Source organism: Cydia amplana, chromosome 6 (assembly GCF_948474715.1).
Source record: "Cydia amplana chromosome 6, ilCydAmpl1.1, whole genome shotgun sequence".
Classification (NCBI taxonomy): Eukaryota; Metazoa; Arthropoda; class Insecta; order Lepidoptera; family Tortricidae; genus Cydia; species Cydia amplana.
The window spans coordinates 14,989,038-15,003,053 of NC_086074.1; the positions used below are offsets into that span (position 1 = coordinate 14,989,038).

The 14,016-nt window shown below is 37.6% G+C and overlaps 1 protein-coding gene across 1 annotated transcript; it reads right to left on the minus strand.

Annotated features, from left to right (window-relative positions):
* Positions 1 to 10,035: 10,035 nt before the first annotated feature.
* On the minus strand, positions 10,036 to 12,608 carry LOC134649155 (uncharacterized). Its single transcript, XM_063503868.1, has 2 exons — positions 12,196 to 12,608; positions 10,036 to 11,928 (listed from the first exon to the last, which is right to left on the minus strand). The coding sequence occupies exons 1-2, from the start codon at positions 12,386 to 12,388 to the stop codon at positions 10,859 to 10,861; spliced, it is 1,263 nt and encodes a 420-aa protein (XP_063359938.1). The 5' UTR covers positions 12,389 to 12,608; the 3' UTR covers positions 10,036 to 10,858.
* Positions 12,609 to 14,016: the final 1,408 nt, after the last annotated feature.

Consider the following 14,016-nt stretch of genomic DNA (forward strand, 5'->3'; position numbering starts at 1 on the left):
TGACATCGCAACACCAGCAATATTGCAATCTTTTGTATCATCCACCGACGTGACCTTGACGAGGCGGACACCAAGATTGATAATGCTTAGCTCGTTAGGCCCCTTTATCACCCTAATTTGAAAAGTTCTATGACGGTTGGAAATATAATGCGTTTAGACCTTTTCGGTTTGGCAAGGTCGTACAGGAGCCCATCGATTATCAATTTGAACACAGCCCCTGAGACAAATTGCGGGTAGAACTATGATTACAGGCTAACTAGTTGGGGGTAAAATATTAGGGGATGGATCTTGGAATTTACATAATGTTTGAGATATACCTATGTCTTTGCGTATACCTATTTATACATATATAGGAATACATGATACTTATTCGTCAATGTTTTAAACTGCCTACTTTAAAAAAAAAACTAGTTATTCCAATAATAAGATAATGATAAGATTTGTACGCCGAGAAGGACAAGTCCAGTAAGTACCTAGACTTGGCTCACGAGATAACCGCCATGTGGGATGTTGATTCGACGATCATTGTCCCGATAGTTGTTTCAGCGATCGGTCTAATAGCAAAGAGTCTCGACCAACATCTTGAAAGACTCTCGCTAGGTGGTTGGATCAAGGGCCAGATGTAGAAGGCGGTGATCTTGGACACGGCGCGGATAGTCCGCCGGTTCCTCTCTCTGCAGCCCTGACCACCGGTAGCTTGGGCCTTGCCCCGCTGCTGGCGGCACCCTAGGTTAGGTTTTTTATAATGTGTTTATATGTGTTTTTTATTGCTTTGTAAGTGTTTTTATATTTTACTTTTATATTCATATTATAAACCTAACCTAACCTAACTTGAGACAAAAAATAAATAAAGAGATTTGTACTATAAGAACATTTAATAAGAATTGTAGATATGAATCAAGAATATACTCAAGTGTTAACTGCATTTTTTATTTTCAAATTCATACTAGTTTAATGAGGTAAATTGGAAACAAATTGTTTTTGAAATAACATACCTTGCTACGTAATTTCCTACTTACAAGCTGCTCAAAATATACGTAAAAGTATGGCATTAACAAAAAATTGGCTTTATTATGGAAGTACTCGCCGTCAGTAACTGTCTTGATCAAATAAAAAATTAACTCGTCGAGGGTGACCGTTGCGCGGACAAATTGTTCCGATCGCTCAACTGATACCTACGGAAGAACAACGTAATATGTGACAATCAGTTAAGTAGCGACTTACGTCATTTCTCGTCTAAGGGTATAAAGTGCCCCCGGTGGTGAAATCATATGTCCAAACACATTAATTTACTCGATTTGCGTTTTTATCGGAATCAAAAGATATAGGGCGGACGTACGTTGTAAATCATGTCGAAAAACCTTGTTACTTAATACCATGCATATCGTATCATAGAATAATTTATTATTATTGTATTATCAGGCGAATTCATAAGTTGTGTAGGTATACCTACCCATTTTTATGAAATTTTTTTTTTTTATGAATATAAGAAAGAACTCTACTAATGTATTTCTTGCAACAGAACATAAAAACTGCATGAAAGTTAAAAATCTAATCTGAAAACACTAAATTATTAATGCCAGTTTGTTTAAAATTCGAAATAAGTTACACCTCAAGATGTAGGTAATAAGAATAACAATCCTATAGTAATAATTTTCCAATGTAGGTAAATTAAGTTTGGTGATCAGCACACCCGGCTCTATCAGTGACTTGTGACCAGACAAGACACTTTCTTAGAATTTCCCTCGAATTATAAAATCAATTGGGTAGAACCGCCGCCGAGTAAGGCTGGGGTTTTTTATCTACTGTGTAGCTTTCAAAATACCCACGTCTTTGTTATTTACAACATTAATAACCATCTTTTAATTTGAATAAGAAAGCCTAACATAAGACTTACGAATTTGAATCGATTGACATATATATTTTGTGCCTCGAACTAAACTTCACAGGTGTTTAAGTTTACATACCCAAGGAAAGGATAAGATTAAATAAAGTGAGATGAGATAATGTATATTTCTAGCTGAGGCTAGGTATGGACCTTATACCTACCTTATTTATACCTTGGATGTACCTGTAAAGCATAGGTACTCAAACTTTTGGAGTAGCTAGGTTTTTGATTGGGACTGCTAGTTTGCAATCTAGAGCAGTTTCAAATACAAATACTTTATTTTGAAAGTAATATAAAAGAGAAGTAGCAAGATTGATTAAGCAATCAATAAACAGAATCTAATAACAGTAATTCAATTAACTTCGTTTCAACAAAATTATTCATCGTTGAGATTTTATAAAACTCGACGTCACGCTCGAACAGTCAAAAACAATACTTATTCAAATGAAACAAAAAGCAATTAACGGAGGAGATATCCCTCCGTCCTCGGAGGATACGAGAGAAGAGATTATTGAAAAAATAATTAATAAATATTTATGGGTAGCCACCTGAGGAACGGCGACACTGGGTAGGAGCTCATCTTTATCCAGTGCTCGAGTACGCATCTGCAGCGTTACAGGGAAAGCGGTTTATTACAAATGCAAAATTTTCCATTCATATTCAAAATTTTATATCCCGATGTGGCCGGGAGAGAGCTAATTTATTCCAGGGGACCGGCTAAGGAGACGTCCCGGCGCCTCGCGTCTTGGGGAGGATTAGGGAAGGGTTGAATGCTGCGAAATTGACAGGTGCCTGTCAAAAATTACAATTAATAATAATTGAGACAATTGCGGACGCGGCTGCGGCGGCCGAGGAGGCTGGAGTATCGTGTCTTTATTTGGTGTTTCTTTGTTACTTACTGAAGCATACGACATCGACCAGACCGCCCGAAACGATCTTAAATGATGCTGCAATAAAATACAATTATTTAAGTTCACGCATGACATATACAAAATAGGTAAACTTACAAAATACTTAGTTATACTTAACAAAAATGGATCGGAAATGGTCCTAGATTGTCTTAGGTACTATTACCAAAAATAGTTAAGCTTTTGCTTGGAATGGCTAATCCACCACTTCTAAAACAAGCATACTCTCTTGGTTTGAGAAACCTTGAATACCCGTTTTACGGTTTCCTGCGCCTTTAAATGTCGCTAATGAAGATTTAATGTCGTTGCAACAAATTAAGGCGGCAACTAGGTGAATGTTAATGTTGCATTAAGGGTTACATTCTAAGGACGTGATATGCCCATTAAGTCATAAACTTCGTGACAGATTATATTAATGTTCCATTTGACGTACTATAATATACATATTATATGGTCTGTAAATGCCAGGTAAATGCACCATTAGGTAATAATTCGCCTTAGTTGCCATATTACGACCAATTAGAGGATGAAATCAAATATCTCTTGATTCATTGTTGTACAACAGTCTTTATCCCGTTAGCCTTAGTTAAAATCAGGCAGAAGAACTTAACATACGATCCAAGTTGACTTTTTGGCAATGGCACTAATGTTGCTTGTGAGTCACGCTTAAAGAATACCCAAATAAGTGCTCAACTCACAACACAGTTTTGGTTGGTCTCGTAACACTGAGTGGACTTCGTAAAATACTCCTGAGATTGAAGATCTAACAGTTGTGTTATGTGCTATGCTGATTTACTTCAGCAGACATCCATAATAATTAATGGCGTCATCCATGCGATAAAATAGACGTCACATTTGCATGGACATGCCACGACTGAAAAATACGAATAGGTACTGTCATTACCACTGTCACATAGCCAAGTAGGTACGACCATTCAAGTACGATTATCCGTACTGGCTTCGCCTTGCCTCGATAGATGAGCGATGGGAACGATACCCTGACCGGTACTTGGTCATGAAGAGGCAATGTGGGTGAAAAATGCCCCCATCAATAACCCGCAGTACAGCGCTCGGGGCTGATTGATTCATGGGATTGTGAATGGTGATTAATTGATATGACATATGAATACGGTCTGTGGCTTTTTGTGGCGACTGTTTCGGGAGTATGTTGATTAATTTGAGGGTATATGAACGGAATCGCCTTTGTGCAAATATTGGAAATTTAAATAATTATATAGTTATAGATAAGTAGATAAAAGTGTTGCTCAGTACCAAGGAAAATGTGTACAGATGAGAAATATACGATACTAATACTATTTAGGTAAGCAGATATTATGTAGTTACAAATATTGCAATATTTTGGAGAAAAAAGAAGAGGTTAGATAAGTATCTAAGTGCCAAGTGGCTGAAATAGTATTTTATACAATCGTGATATAATGGAGAGCTTTTCAGTCGAGTACCGTGTTTAGGCAATGATGCTTGCTGAGTTGCTTAAGGAAGGTACGAGATTGAAAAGCTTGATTATATCACTATTGTATACAATACTTTTTCTACGAGTCAACAAAAAAAAATACTTAAAACTAGTAGAAGAATCATATATGTAGGTAAAAAAACCAAAAGTATACAACTAAGATGCGCGAGCAGCCGCGATACCTTCATACTCGTACGTGACCCGGCCCCCGCGCCCCGCGTCCCCGGCCGGTTGGTCAACGACACCTTCTCGTAACTCATGAGGCCCTGGTACTTGCTCCGCGCTTTCGATTGGTCAATTTCATTATAGTTGCCTAAACAGTATCGAAATGAATATTATAGTTGCCTAAACAGTATCGAAATGAATATTATAGTTGCCGAAACAGTATCGAAATGAATATTATAGTTGCCTAAACAGTATCGAAATAAATATTATAGTTGAGTTGGGGTCCCATAGTGAAAAAAGTATGCGATTTCACTTTGGTATACGAAGTCTTAATTCAAGCATTGCAGTCGACGAGTAGAAAAAAAGCATTTTATTTGCAAGAATAATACTTATAATATAAGATAGACATAAAAATGTTCATAAAATACGTCACACAGATGCAACAAAATGTGTAAATTGTAATGTTATAATTAAAGAAAAGTTTTATTTTACGATCGTTATATGTTAAATACACAAATCCACTGTTCAACAATATTACCTACGACTTACTAAATTAACATTAAACCCATTTTACAAAACTCGCAACGAACCCAAAAAGCAAACCAAATCCCTACATGTAAATTCATCTCTGATAACCTAAACGAGTATCGTATCGACCATTACCGCATTGGCCATTTGACAGAGTGCCATCATTTGTCGGGGCTCCAGTGCACTACACGCGTTTCAATGGCGCTGTTGATTTAACGGTCAGAGTGGTGCTTGCTCTGCAAATAGTTACGGTGTGAAGGGTGTTTTGATACGTTGGTATGATGATAGTGTATAAATGTGTTATAAACGTTAGTATGACCGGCTTTAACGAGTCTAGTTTTAAGTTAAATACGGATATTTTTATTAATTATGATGATTAAGATATATTTATACAGGGTACCCAGTAATTAATGAATAACCTTCTAACCACCGACAGGGCACCTTAGGCTGGTCCAGAAAATGCACTTATAAGTCTAATAAAAGTTTCGCGTCTTTCGAGATAATCGCACTTTTAGTAACTGTTAGCTATTAAAAAAGACAGAAAAGTTCGGTTATCTCGAAAATCACGAAACTTTTACTAGACCTATAAGTGTATTTTCTGGACCAGCCTAAGGTGCCCTGATGGTGGTTAGATGGTTATCCATTAATTACTGGGCACCCTGTATATTAAAAAAATGTATTTCGATCCATCCCATCACGGAAGTAATTAACAGGCTATAGTTCCCAATACTTAGTTTTTTTTACAGTAGGTATTCATCAAATCAAAACGTTGTACGTTATTGTACGTTAAATGATTCAGCTAAAACACATACAAAGGACCACCTCCTTTCATTTATTGAGACGTCACTTGTTGCGTTTCATTTCTGTTACTAGCTCCATATCGTCTTGTATAGTTTGTTTCTTTGTTTTTGATGTTTCATTATATATAAATGAGATTAGATAATACTTAGGTACTTAAAGCTCGGTGGGATGATATAGATTTCTAAATATAATGAAGCTGCATTTTAGATTGGTAGTCAGATGCAGCGCTCTTGAAATACGACGAGCTTACTTAAAATTGCAAATTTATTCAGACCACGTTTTTCCGTGAGCTGATTTAAAACAAATTGCTCTAATTCAAAGACCATCTTATGTATCTACGTATAGGTAACGTAAACTGTGGTGCAATTAAAACGGGTCTGGGAAGTAATTAAGGCGCGAGCGCAGGATTGTTGTTCCAACCACTTATCGAGTTCGATTAAGTTGAACAGTATAACGGTAACCTCGCGATTCATTACAACTGTACGTAATCGGAGATCATAGTGGTACTGGTTCGCTTCAAGCGAATGCTTGTCTACGCGCAGTAAGTATCAGGCCAGTTCAGTACTCCCACGATCCGAATTCACTTGTGGAATTTCATGGTGGAATTTCCATAGCGTCTGCGTCATAAATATTTTGTCCGATAAACCGTTCGTTCGACAGCCGCGAGGCGTAAGAAAATGTTAATTAACGAATCCATTGTTTTCCCGCCCGGCGGCTCCAAGATGGTGCCGCTTCCGTTTCCGCCGGGCTTTCTTTATGTGCGTTTCCCTTATTTTTACTCGGGGTAGCGGCATTGTGGCGCGGCGCGGTGCGCGGCGGAGTATAATGATTTTAATTTCCTCTAATCAAGAGCCTTCGGCGCGGCTTAAGAATTCTAATCATGCGCAGCAGCCTCCGCGGGTGACAGAAACATCAGCACTTATTCTGATTGCGTCGAGTGTGGCGTTGAATAATTAATATGCCTTTATTTTACACCATGCTGCGGCTAAACAAAAGGACCGCCTTCGTTTATGAATTGTGATGTTTGAAAGCCGCGAATCTCCCATTTTGGCAGTTTATTTAAGATGTATTTTACAATTAATAACAAAGGCGTGAAAATATAATGAATACACACAGAGGCGAGTTCTATATATGCTACTTGCGTTTACTGGCAAATGTATGAACCCTAATAAACATGTAAACAGGTTCCAATCCAATGTGAAAGTCGACCACACTTACCCGTATGCTACACTTATCGATATTTACCTTACTGTATTTAACATGTTGTATTGCTTTATCGTTGTTTTTACACAAATTAATTTTTTCTACTCCAGCACTCAAATGTGTCAATTAAATGACTGACAGTGATATCTAAAGCAATGTCATTTGAATGCTTTGTCTATAGGCTCTTTTTTTTTTTTTTTAAATAATAACTCAAGTTTTTTTAAATAACAACTCTTTTTTTTAATAATAACTTTTTTTTTTAATAATCTCTTTTTGTTTTAATAATAACTTTTTTTTTTTTTTTTTTTTTTTTTTGCTGCAGCTGTCATAGAAAAAGTAATGTATGCAACAGCTCATAATTGGTTCTTAAAATTTGAAGATCAAACGAACTTACCAAGTGAAGTTCGATCGAAATTATGTGAACAGCTTCATTCGACGCGATTTAAAGTTAACATAGTGTAGTAGCACCCCCAAGCATCAGCCTTGCACGGTTTTTAAAGTTTTGTACTGGCAACATTTAAAAAGAAAAAGTTATCCCTTCCACTAGTCCCACCTGGCGACGGTTGGAACCGCCATTTTTACTTCATTTGTTTACAGCCTAATTTGAACGCATTTATTTCACATCTACATTAATGTGGGTAGGGCGTTAATATTGTGCCCAATATTTATAATTAGAGGGTGGGTTGTTATAAATCGCGTCGAATGAAGCTGTTCACATAATTTCGATCGAACTTCACTTGGTAAGTTCGTTTGATCTTCAATTATGTTTCACAGCTTCATTCTTTGCGATTTAAAGTTAACATAGTGTAGGATGTTCAGAGCATGCCAATGTGAAATAAAGCGTGAAGGATCGGAAAGGATTTACTTAGGTAAGTAATAACCATTAATGATATGAGATCATTTATTTATTCACATTTGTAAATATCACGCTTATTATCATTATACTTAATCAGACATCCTTTATAGATTTATTTTAATTGTTTATTTTAAACATAACATTTTATACAACAATCATATATATATTTATATATCAAATAATAACCATATTTCTGTTTTATTTACAGGTCTCCGGCAGAAGAGAGAATTGAACGAGCGAATTGATTACAATCAGTGATTATTTCCTTATGATAATATTTGGCGAATATACATGAGGAATCAGTCCATCCTGCTGTCTTACGGATCAGGTCAAGACTTACACCCATCTTGTTGGCTGTGGATGTGGCAGAGTGGCGAGTGCTGTGTGCAGTGAATATGGAAGTGTCTATTCCACTATCGCGCAGTGTTGCTTTTATCCAAGAACTTAGAGTTTGAGATGTGACCTTATTGTGCGGTTTTTTGTAACTTATAAATAAAGAATGGTTATTTGAATGGCGGAGTGTCTTTGTTTTATTTATGTACGTTTTAAGACACCTCGCTGGACAAATTTCAGGACGTTCGTTGAAAAAAGGCAGTCTGAGAATTGGCTGGAACGACGAAGGTCGTGATGTTTTAATTAAAGCTGGAATTTTGATAACTATTTCTGAATCTGTTTGCATGTTTACGTTACTCAACTCTATTAATGAAAAGGTTTGCACTCGATGTGCAGAGCATAATGCCAACAAGGTGAGTGTTTTCTTTGAAAGCGTTTCCAAACTAAGATGATCATTAGGCCATTTGTGGCCCAAGTGGTTAAGAACTGTACTCGGGTTCCATGTTAAATTATATTTGGGTAATGTCGGTCTTAATTTGAAAACGCCTTTCATGAACCGTTTGATTCGATCATCATTTAAAGTACAACCTAATAATAATGAAATAGCCGATTTGTAATTATTAATCGTTCCATACTTAGCGCCAGTATCGAAAATACGGGTCAAAAAATCAATAATAATTGGTATTGATATTTCCATATAATCATATCCATGGGTTTTACAATAATCAATATAAGCTTTAATACATGGGCCATATTGTTTGTATGTATTATCAGAGAGCGAAGATAACATTATTTCAACCGATCTGGGCGATAATGATCTATTTAATAACGAGTCCCTGATAATTTTGCGGCAATCAACGAAAGGGTCCGGTGCAGGTTGTGAGTCGATCTGCAAGGAGACGTTAGCAAATTAGCACTTGGCCGAAAATAAATGGGTTCTTCGATTAATAATTTCGAAAATAAAGGAAACCATGGCTGTGTGGGCCAGTTTGGAACGACAAGAATACCCTCAGCTTTATCATTAATGATTTTTTGTATGACCTTTAAAATCAACGAAAATGGTGGAAAAGCGTAAAAACTTATATTTTTCCAGGAAAATGTAAAAGCGTCGATCGTCCATGCATCTGGATCGTTCTTCCAGGTAACGTATAGAGAACACTTAGTATTACAACGGCTTGCAAATAAATCGACCTCAGGCATACCAAAAGTTTGTTTAATTTGTACGAATGCATTATTACTTAGCTCCCACTCGGTGTCAGAAAATTTAGTACGCGATAATTTGTCAGCCTCATAGTTTTCCTTAGTATTGATATATGATGCAAATATTATAATTTTACGTCTTTCACACCACTGCCAGATTTCCTTTGTAATACGATTTAAGTGAGGAAATTGGACGCTACCCATTCTGTTTATGCAAGCGATGGCTGTAACGTTGTCGATTCTTAAAAGAATTTCACAATTATGAATTTCGTTTGCAAATGTCCTTAAAGCCAAAAAAGCTGCTTTTAACTCTAATTCATTAATATGTAACAAACGTTCACTCTCTTTCCAGTAACCATACGCTCTTTGATGATTACAGTATGCACCCCAGCCGGATTTCGATGCATCAGAAAATATTTCTAATTGAAATTGATTAAATCTGAATGAACAAAAACCATTGTCAATATTTTTAATCCACCAACACAAGTCATCCTTTATTTCAGATGATATTGTGATTGACGCCTCATAGTTAGAATGTTTAAGTAAACAGAGATATTTATGACGTTCTAAAAGCTTTGTGTATAACCAAGAATATTGTATAGCAGGGCAGGCAGATATTAAAAGACCAATTAATCTAGCAAATTCGCGTAATTTACATTTATAGATTCGGATAAATTTCTTAAGCTTATCTTCTATTTTGTCTCTTTTTGAGTCAGGTAAACTTAACGTCATTCTTTTCGAGTCAAAAATAAATCCTAAAAATTTACATTTTGTACTTGGTGTAAAGCAACTTTTTTCGCTATTAATAATAAATCCTAAATCTTCTAATAAAGATTTGGTTGCAGTGACATTTGCAAGACATTCATCATGAAATCTACCCACACATAATATATCATCCAGATATATACACGACAGATAGTTGTGTAGTCTTAAGTACTCGACTATAGGTTTTAGCATTTTTGTGAAAACGTATGGCGAGGTACATAAACCAAACGGGAGAGTATTAAACTCAAATAAAGTATCGTTGAACATAAAGCGTAGATATTTTCTATGTGGTTTATATATAGGAATCAAAAGATAAGCATCTTTAATATCAATAGAAGCCATATAACAATCCTGAGTTATCAATTTAGACGCGGTTCTATAGTCTTCCATTTTAAAATGGCGAGTTTCGATAAACTTATTGAGGCATTTTAAATTTAGAATGAACCTTTTCTCGCCATTTGGTTTAGGTACCAGAAAAATACTAGAAATGAATTCGTCGGGATCATGCTCACACATTGAAATGGCATTAATTTCTAAAAGTTTATTGATAGCTTTTTCGTAGTGAGATCTTTCCGATCTTGTCTTGGAATAAACAGCAGGACAATCTCTTCTGGTAGGCACAGAAGTAAAAGGAATCTTATACCCTTGAGTCCATTCAAGGATCGTAGGATCTGAAGTGATCTGTGCCCATTTATGGGTATAGTTACGTAATCGTCCTGCGTACCGTACCTCGTGTTCAGCTACCTCCTGTAGCTCCGGTAGCTGCGGCGGCGCGGCGAGCTCGGGCGGCGCGGCGAGCTCGGGCGGCGCGGGGCGGCGCGGGCGCTGTTCGGGCGGCTGGAGCGCGGCGACGGCCGGTAGTGCCCTGCATCGTACTTGCTCTGCGTCCTTTGATGCAGGGGTTTGAAGTTTAAATTGTTTTTCTGAGACTTTTTGTTAAGTACAAAGTTATTTTTATTAAAACGATTGTTAACCGGTTTTGGTGTGTGTTTTAATGTTTCACCAGACTTTTGAATAGATTGAGCGGCTTTTAATTTGTCAGATACATTATCTCCGAAAAGGAAACCGTCTCTAACCGTATTAATAAGCGTCTCTTTAAGATCGGTGTTAATTGACGAAACTACGAAGTAGCGACGTATTTTTGTTTCCAAGTAATGGCTATCGCACAAGATACGACAAGCATCACTGACTGGTTTCAAGATTTTTTGCGCAGATGCATCTGGTTTAAGCAATAAATCCATGGCCTGCGCGAGAGCAGACAGAGCAATTCCTAATTGCTTCTGTTTTTCCATTATGGCATGATCTCTTTTTATTGAACTATCTGTCAATGCCGCCTTAGCCTCGGCGTTAAGTGTAGGAGCAACTAAGAGGTCACAATTGCTGGGAACAAGGTATTCCTGAAAAAGCTTTTCTTTCACCTCCTTTTGTAAACCTTTTAGTAAGATTTCATGCCACCTACTGGCCACGTCCTTGTGTATGCTGTCGCCTAAGGCCAGTTCTGGTTTTGGAGCATCGCCTAACATTAACAAGATGTCGTCATCGAGTTCTTGATCCTCCACGGAAGACGAAAGTACCTGGGGTACCTGGGGTTGAGTATCTGGAAGATCTGGAGCAGACGACGGTCCTGGGCGTGGAGATGCTGGTCGCGGCGGCTCTTGTTGCATCGGGGGCTGGGACGATGGTTGCTTCGGCGAGTCTGGCGCTGGTGTTGGCGACGGCGGTGCGGCGCGAGGCGGCGGCAGCGACGCCACGTGGCTGCGCAGCGATGAGCTTCGCTCTTGGCGTGCTTCAGAATCGACTATCATGTCGTCTGAAAAGAACCATTCGTTCAGTATTTTGCTCAGGAAGGAATATCGTGACAGTAAGAGCCCGTAATTAGCAAATACGCATCACAATCCTCAAAACTGGCCATTTGACCTCAAACAGTTACAAACGTAACATAAGTGTGACAGTAAGAGCCCGCAATTAGCAAATACGCATCACAGTCCTTGAAATGGGTCTAAAATTGGACCTCAAGCTGTTACAAAAGTAACGTATGTGTGACAGTTAATGCCCGCAATTAGCAAAAACGCATCACATTTCCGATAGAACCTCATCAGTTTATGAGAAATTGCTAGAAAAAATAATAAGTATAATAACTCACCGTCTGTTTCACTAGAATCTGAAGAATATAAAATTCTAGATCGGCCACGTGTCCGTCGTGGCAATTTTGATTCCAGTTTCTTAATTTTTCTCCTAATCTCCTCCTCTTCATTCTTCCGTTTCCCCATGTTTAAAGTGGAAGGTACGCGTGCGAAGGCTTGAGCACGGGAATGAATAATGAAGTAAAAATGGCGGTTCCAACCGTCGCCAGGTGGGACTAGTGGAAGGGATAACTTTTTCTTTTTAAATGTTGCCAGTACAAAACTTTAAAAACCGTGCAAGGCTGATGCTTGGGGGTGCTACTACACTATGTTAACTTTAAATCGCAAAGAATGAAGCTGTGAAACATAATCTCGGGTCTTTTTTTACAAAACTCGACTACGTCTCGTTTTGTAACTTCGACCCTTGAATTTTAAGAACCCTTATTATATCACTGTTGCATAAACTACTATAATAGTTAAGAAAAAGTTCTTTAATTAGATTTTTTGGAACATTGCATTTATTTCCAATTTTCACATGACTTCTTTAGCTTATTACTTATGCGTGCTTTAGCTCGCTAGCTCATTACTCTTACTCTACTTTGTTTGCTTAATTCAAACAAGTAATTATAAGCTTTAACTTTGTATATTACCTACATCAAATTTTGAATAGAAAAACATAATTTCCATCCAACACAACCACTTGATTCCAGCGATGTTTGGCTTCGTCCGCAAGCACCACACAATTAAGGCAACCCGTTCTGTGCGTACTTAGCATTCTAATCACCCGCGCTACAATACGACGCTTACCCGAATTAAGTGCGAAAATAACAAGATCTCCACGCCGCACTAAATTATGTTGCGAAACAGCGTTTACGTCCGGCACCTTCGAATTTCAAGGCTCATATTTCTTATTATTATAATAGAAAATCAGATAATACCTGATTTTTACCTACTAAAAATTTGTTAGCTTGTAAGTACATTTCAACAGTGGGAGATTTGTGGCATTATCAAGTGTGGAAATGTACCTAAGCAAGTCTTTTCGCAGTGTCTGTCTATGCAGGAATGAGTTTACTCATGTGATGTATCGATGACGCGTGTATGACACCCCTGGAGTTTCAAAGATTAATAAGCAGCGATGGCCACCTTCTGACGTATGTTTGGTTGCCAGGAACGTGGTATAAATAGCAAACTATAATTACAAAAAAATACAGAACTTGCTTACTAGTTAATGGATAAAAATACACCATTGATATTCTATATAGGTATGTACGCGATGATAAATGGCAGCTAATTTGGACAAAATAAAGAACTCCCTACACTCATAACCCTCGAGTAACCAAAGCACAGTGGCAATAAAATGCGAAAAACGATTACAGATCAATGAAGCGCGTACCCTCCGTCAAATAAAGCCGAGTACACACTTCAAATATGCTTTTCTTAATCGTTCTCATAAAACAAAGATCAGCCGACTCCCCCGTGGCAAAAAAAAGTAAAAAATCTCCCCGCTGCATTGCTCATATCGCGCTATCACTGCGGATTTTTACCGCAAATTGTTTTCCTCCCCTGAATCGATATTGTTTGGATTGGAATTGCTTTGGAACTTAAATTAGTACGTTGGAAAGAACAAAATGGAATTACGAGCGATTCTGCGCACTTGCGGTTCATTTGCCTGTGATGGCGGTCGACGACGATTCTGTTTTACGCTGAGTGCTATAGCGATATTGCTGTTTACATTTTTGATGCGAAAGTTGTGTAATTTATTCGAAATATCTAAG

Excerpts from the sequence above, each read along its gene's own strand:
- LOC134649155 (XM_063503868.1), bottom strand. The coding sequence starts at position 12,388 with ATGGGGAAACGGAAGAATGAAGAGGAGGAGATTAGGAGAAAAATTAAG. Across the intron at positions 11,929-12,195 it reads GATGAGGTTCTATCGGAAAT|ACGACATGATAGTCGATTCT; the intron begins GTGATGCGTTTT and ends GGTTCTTTTCAG.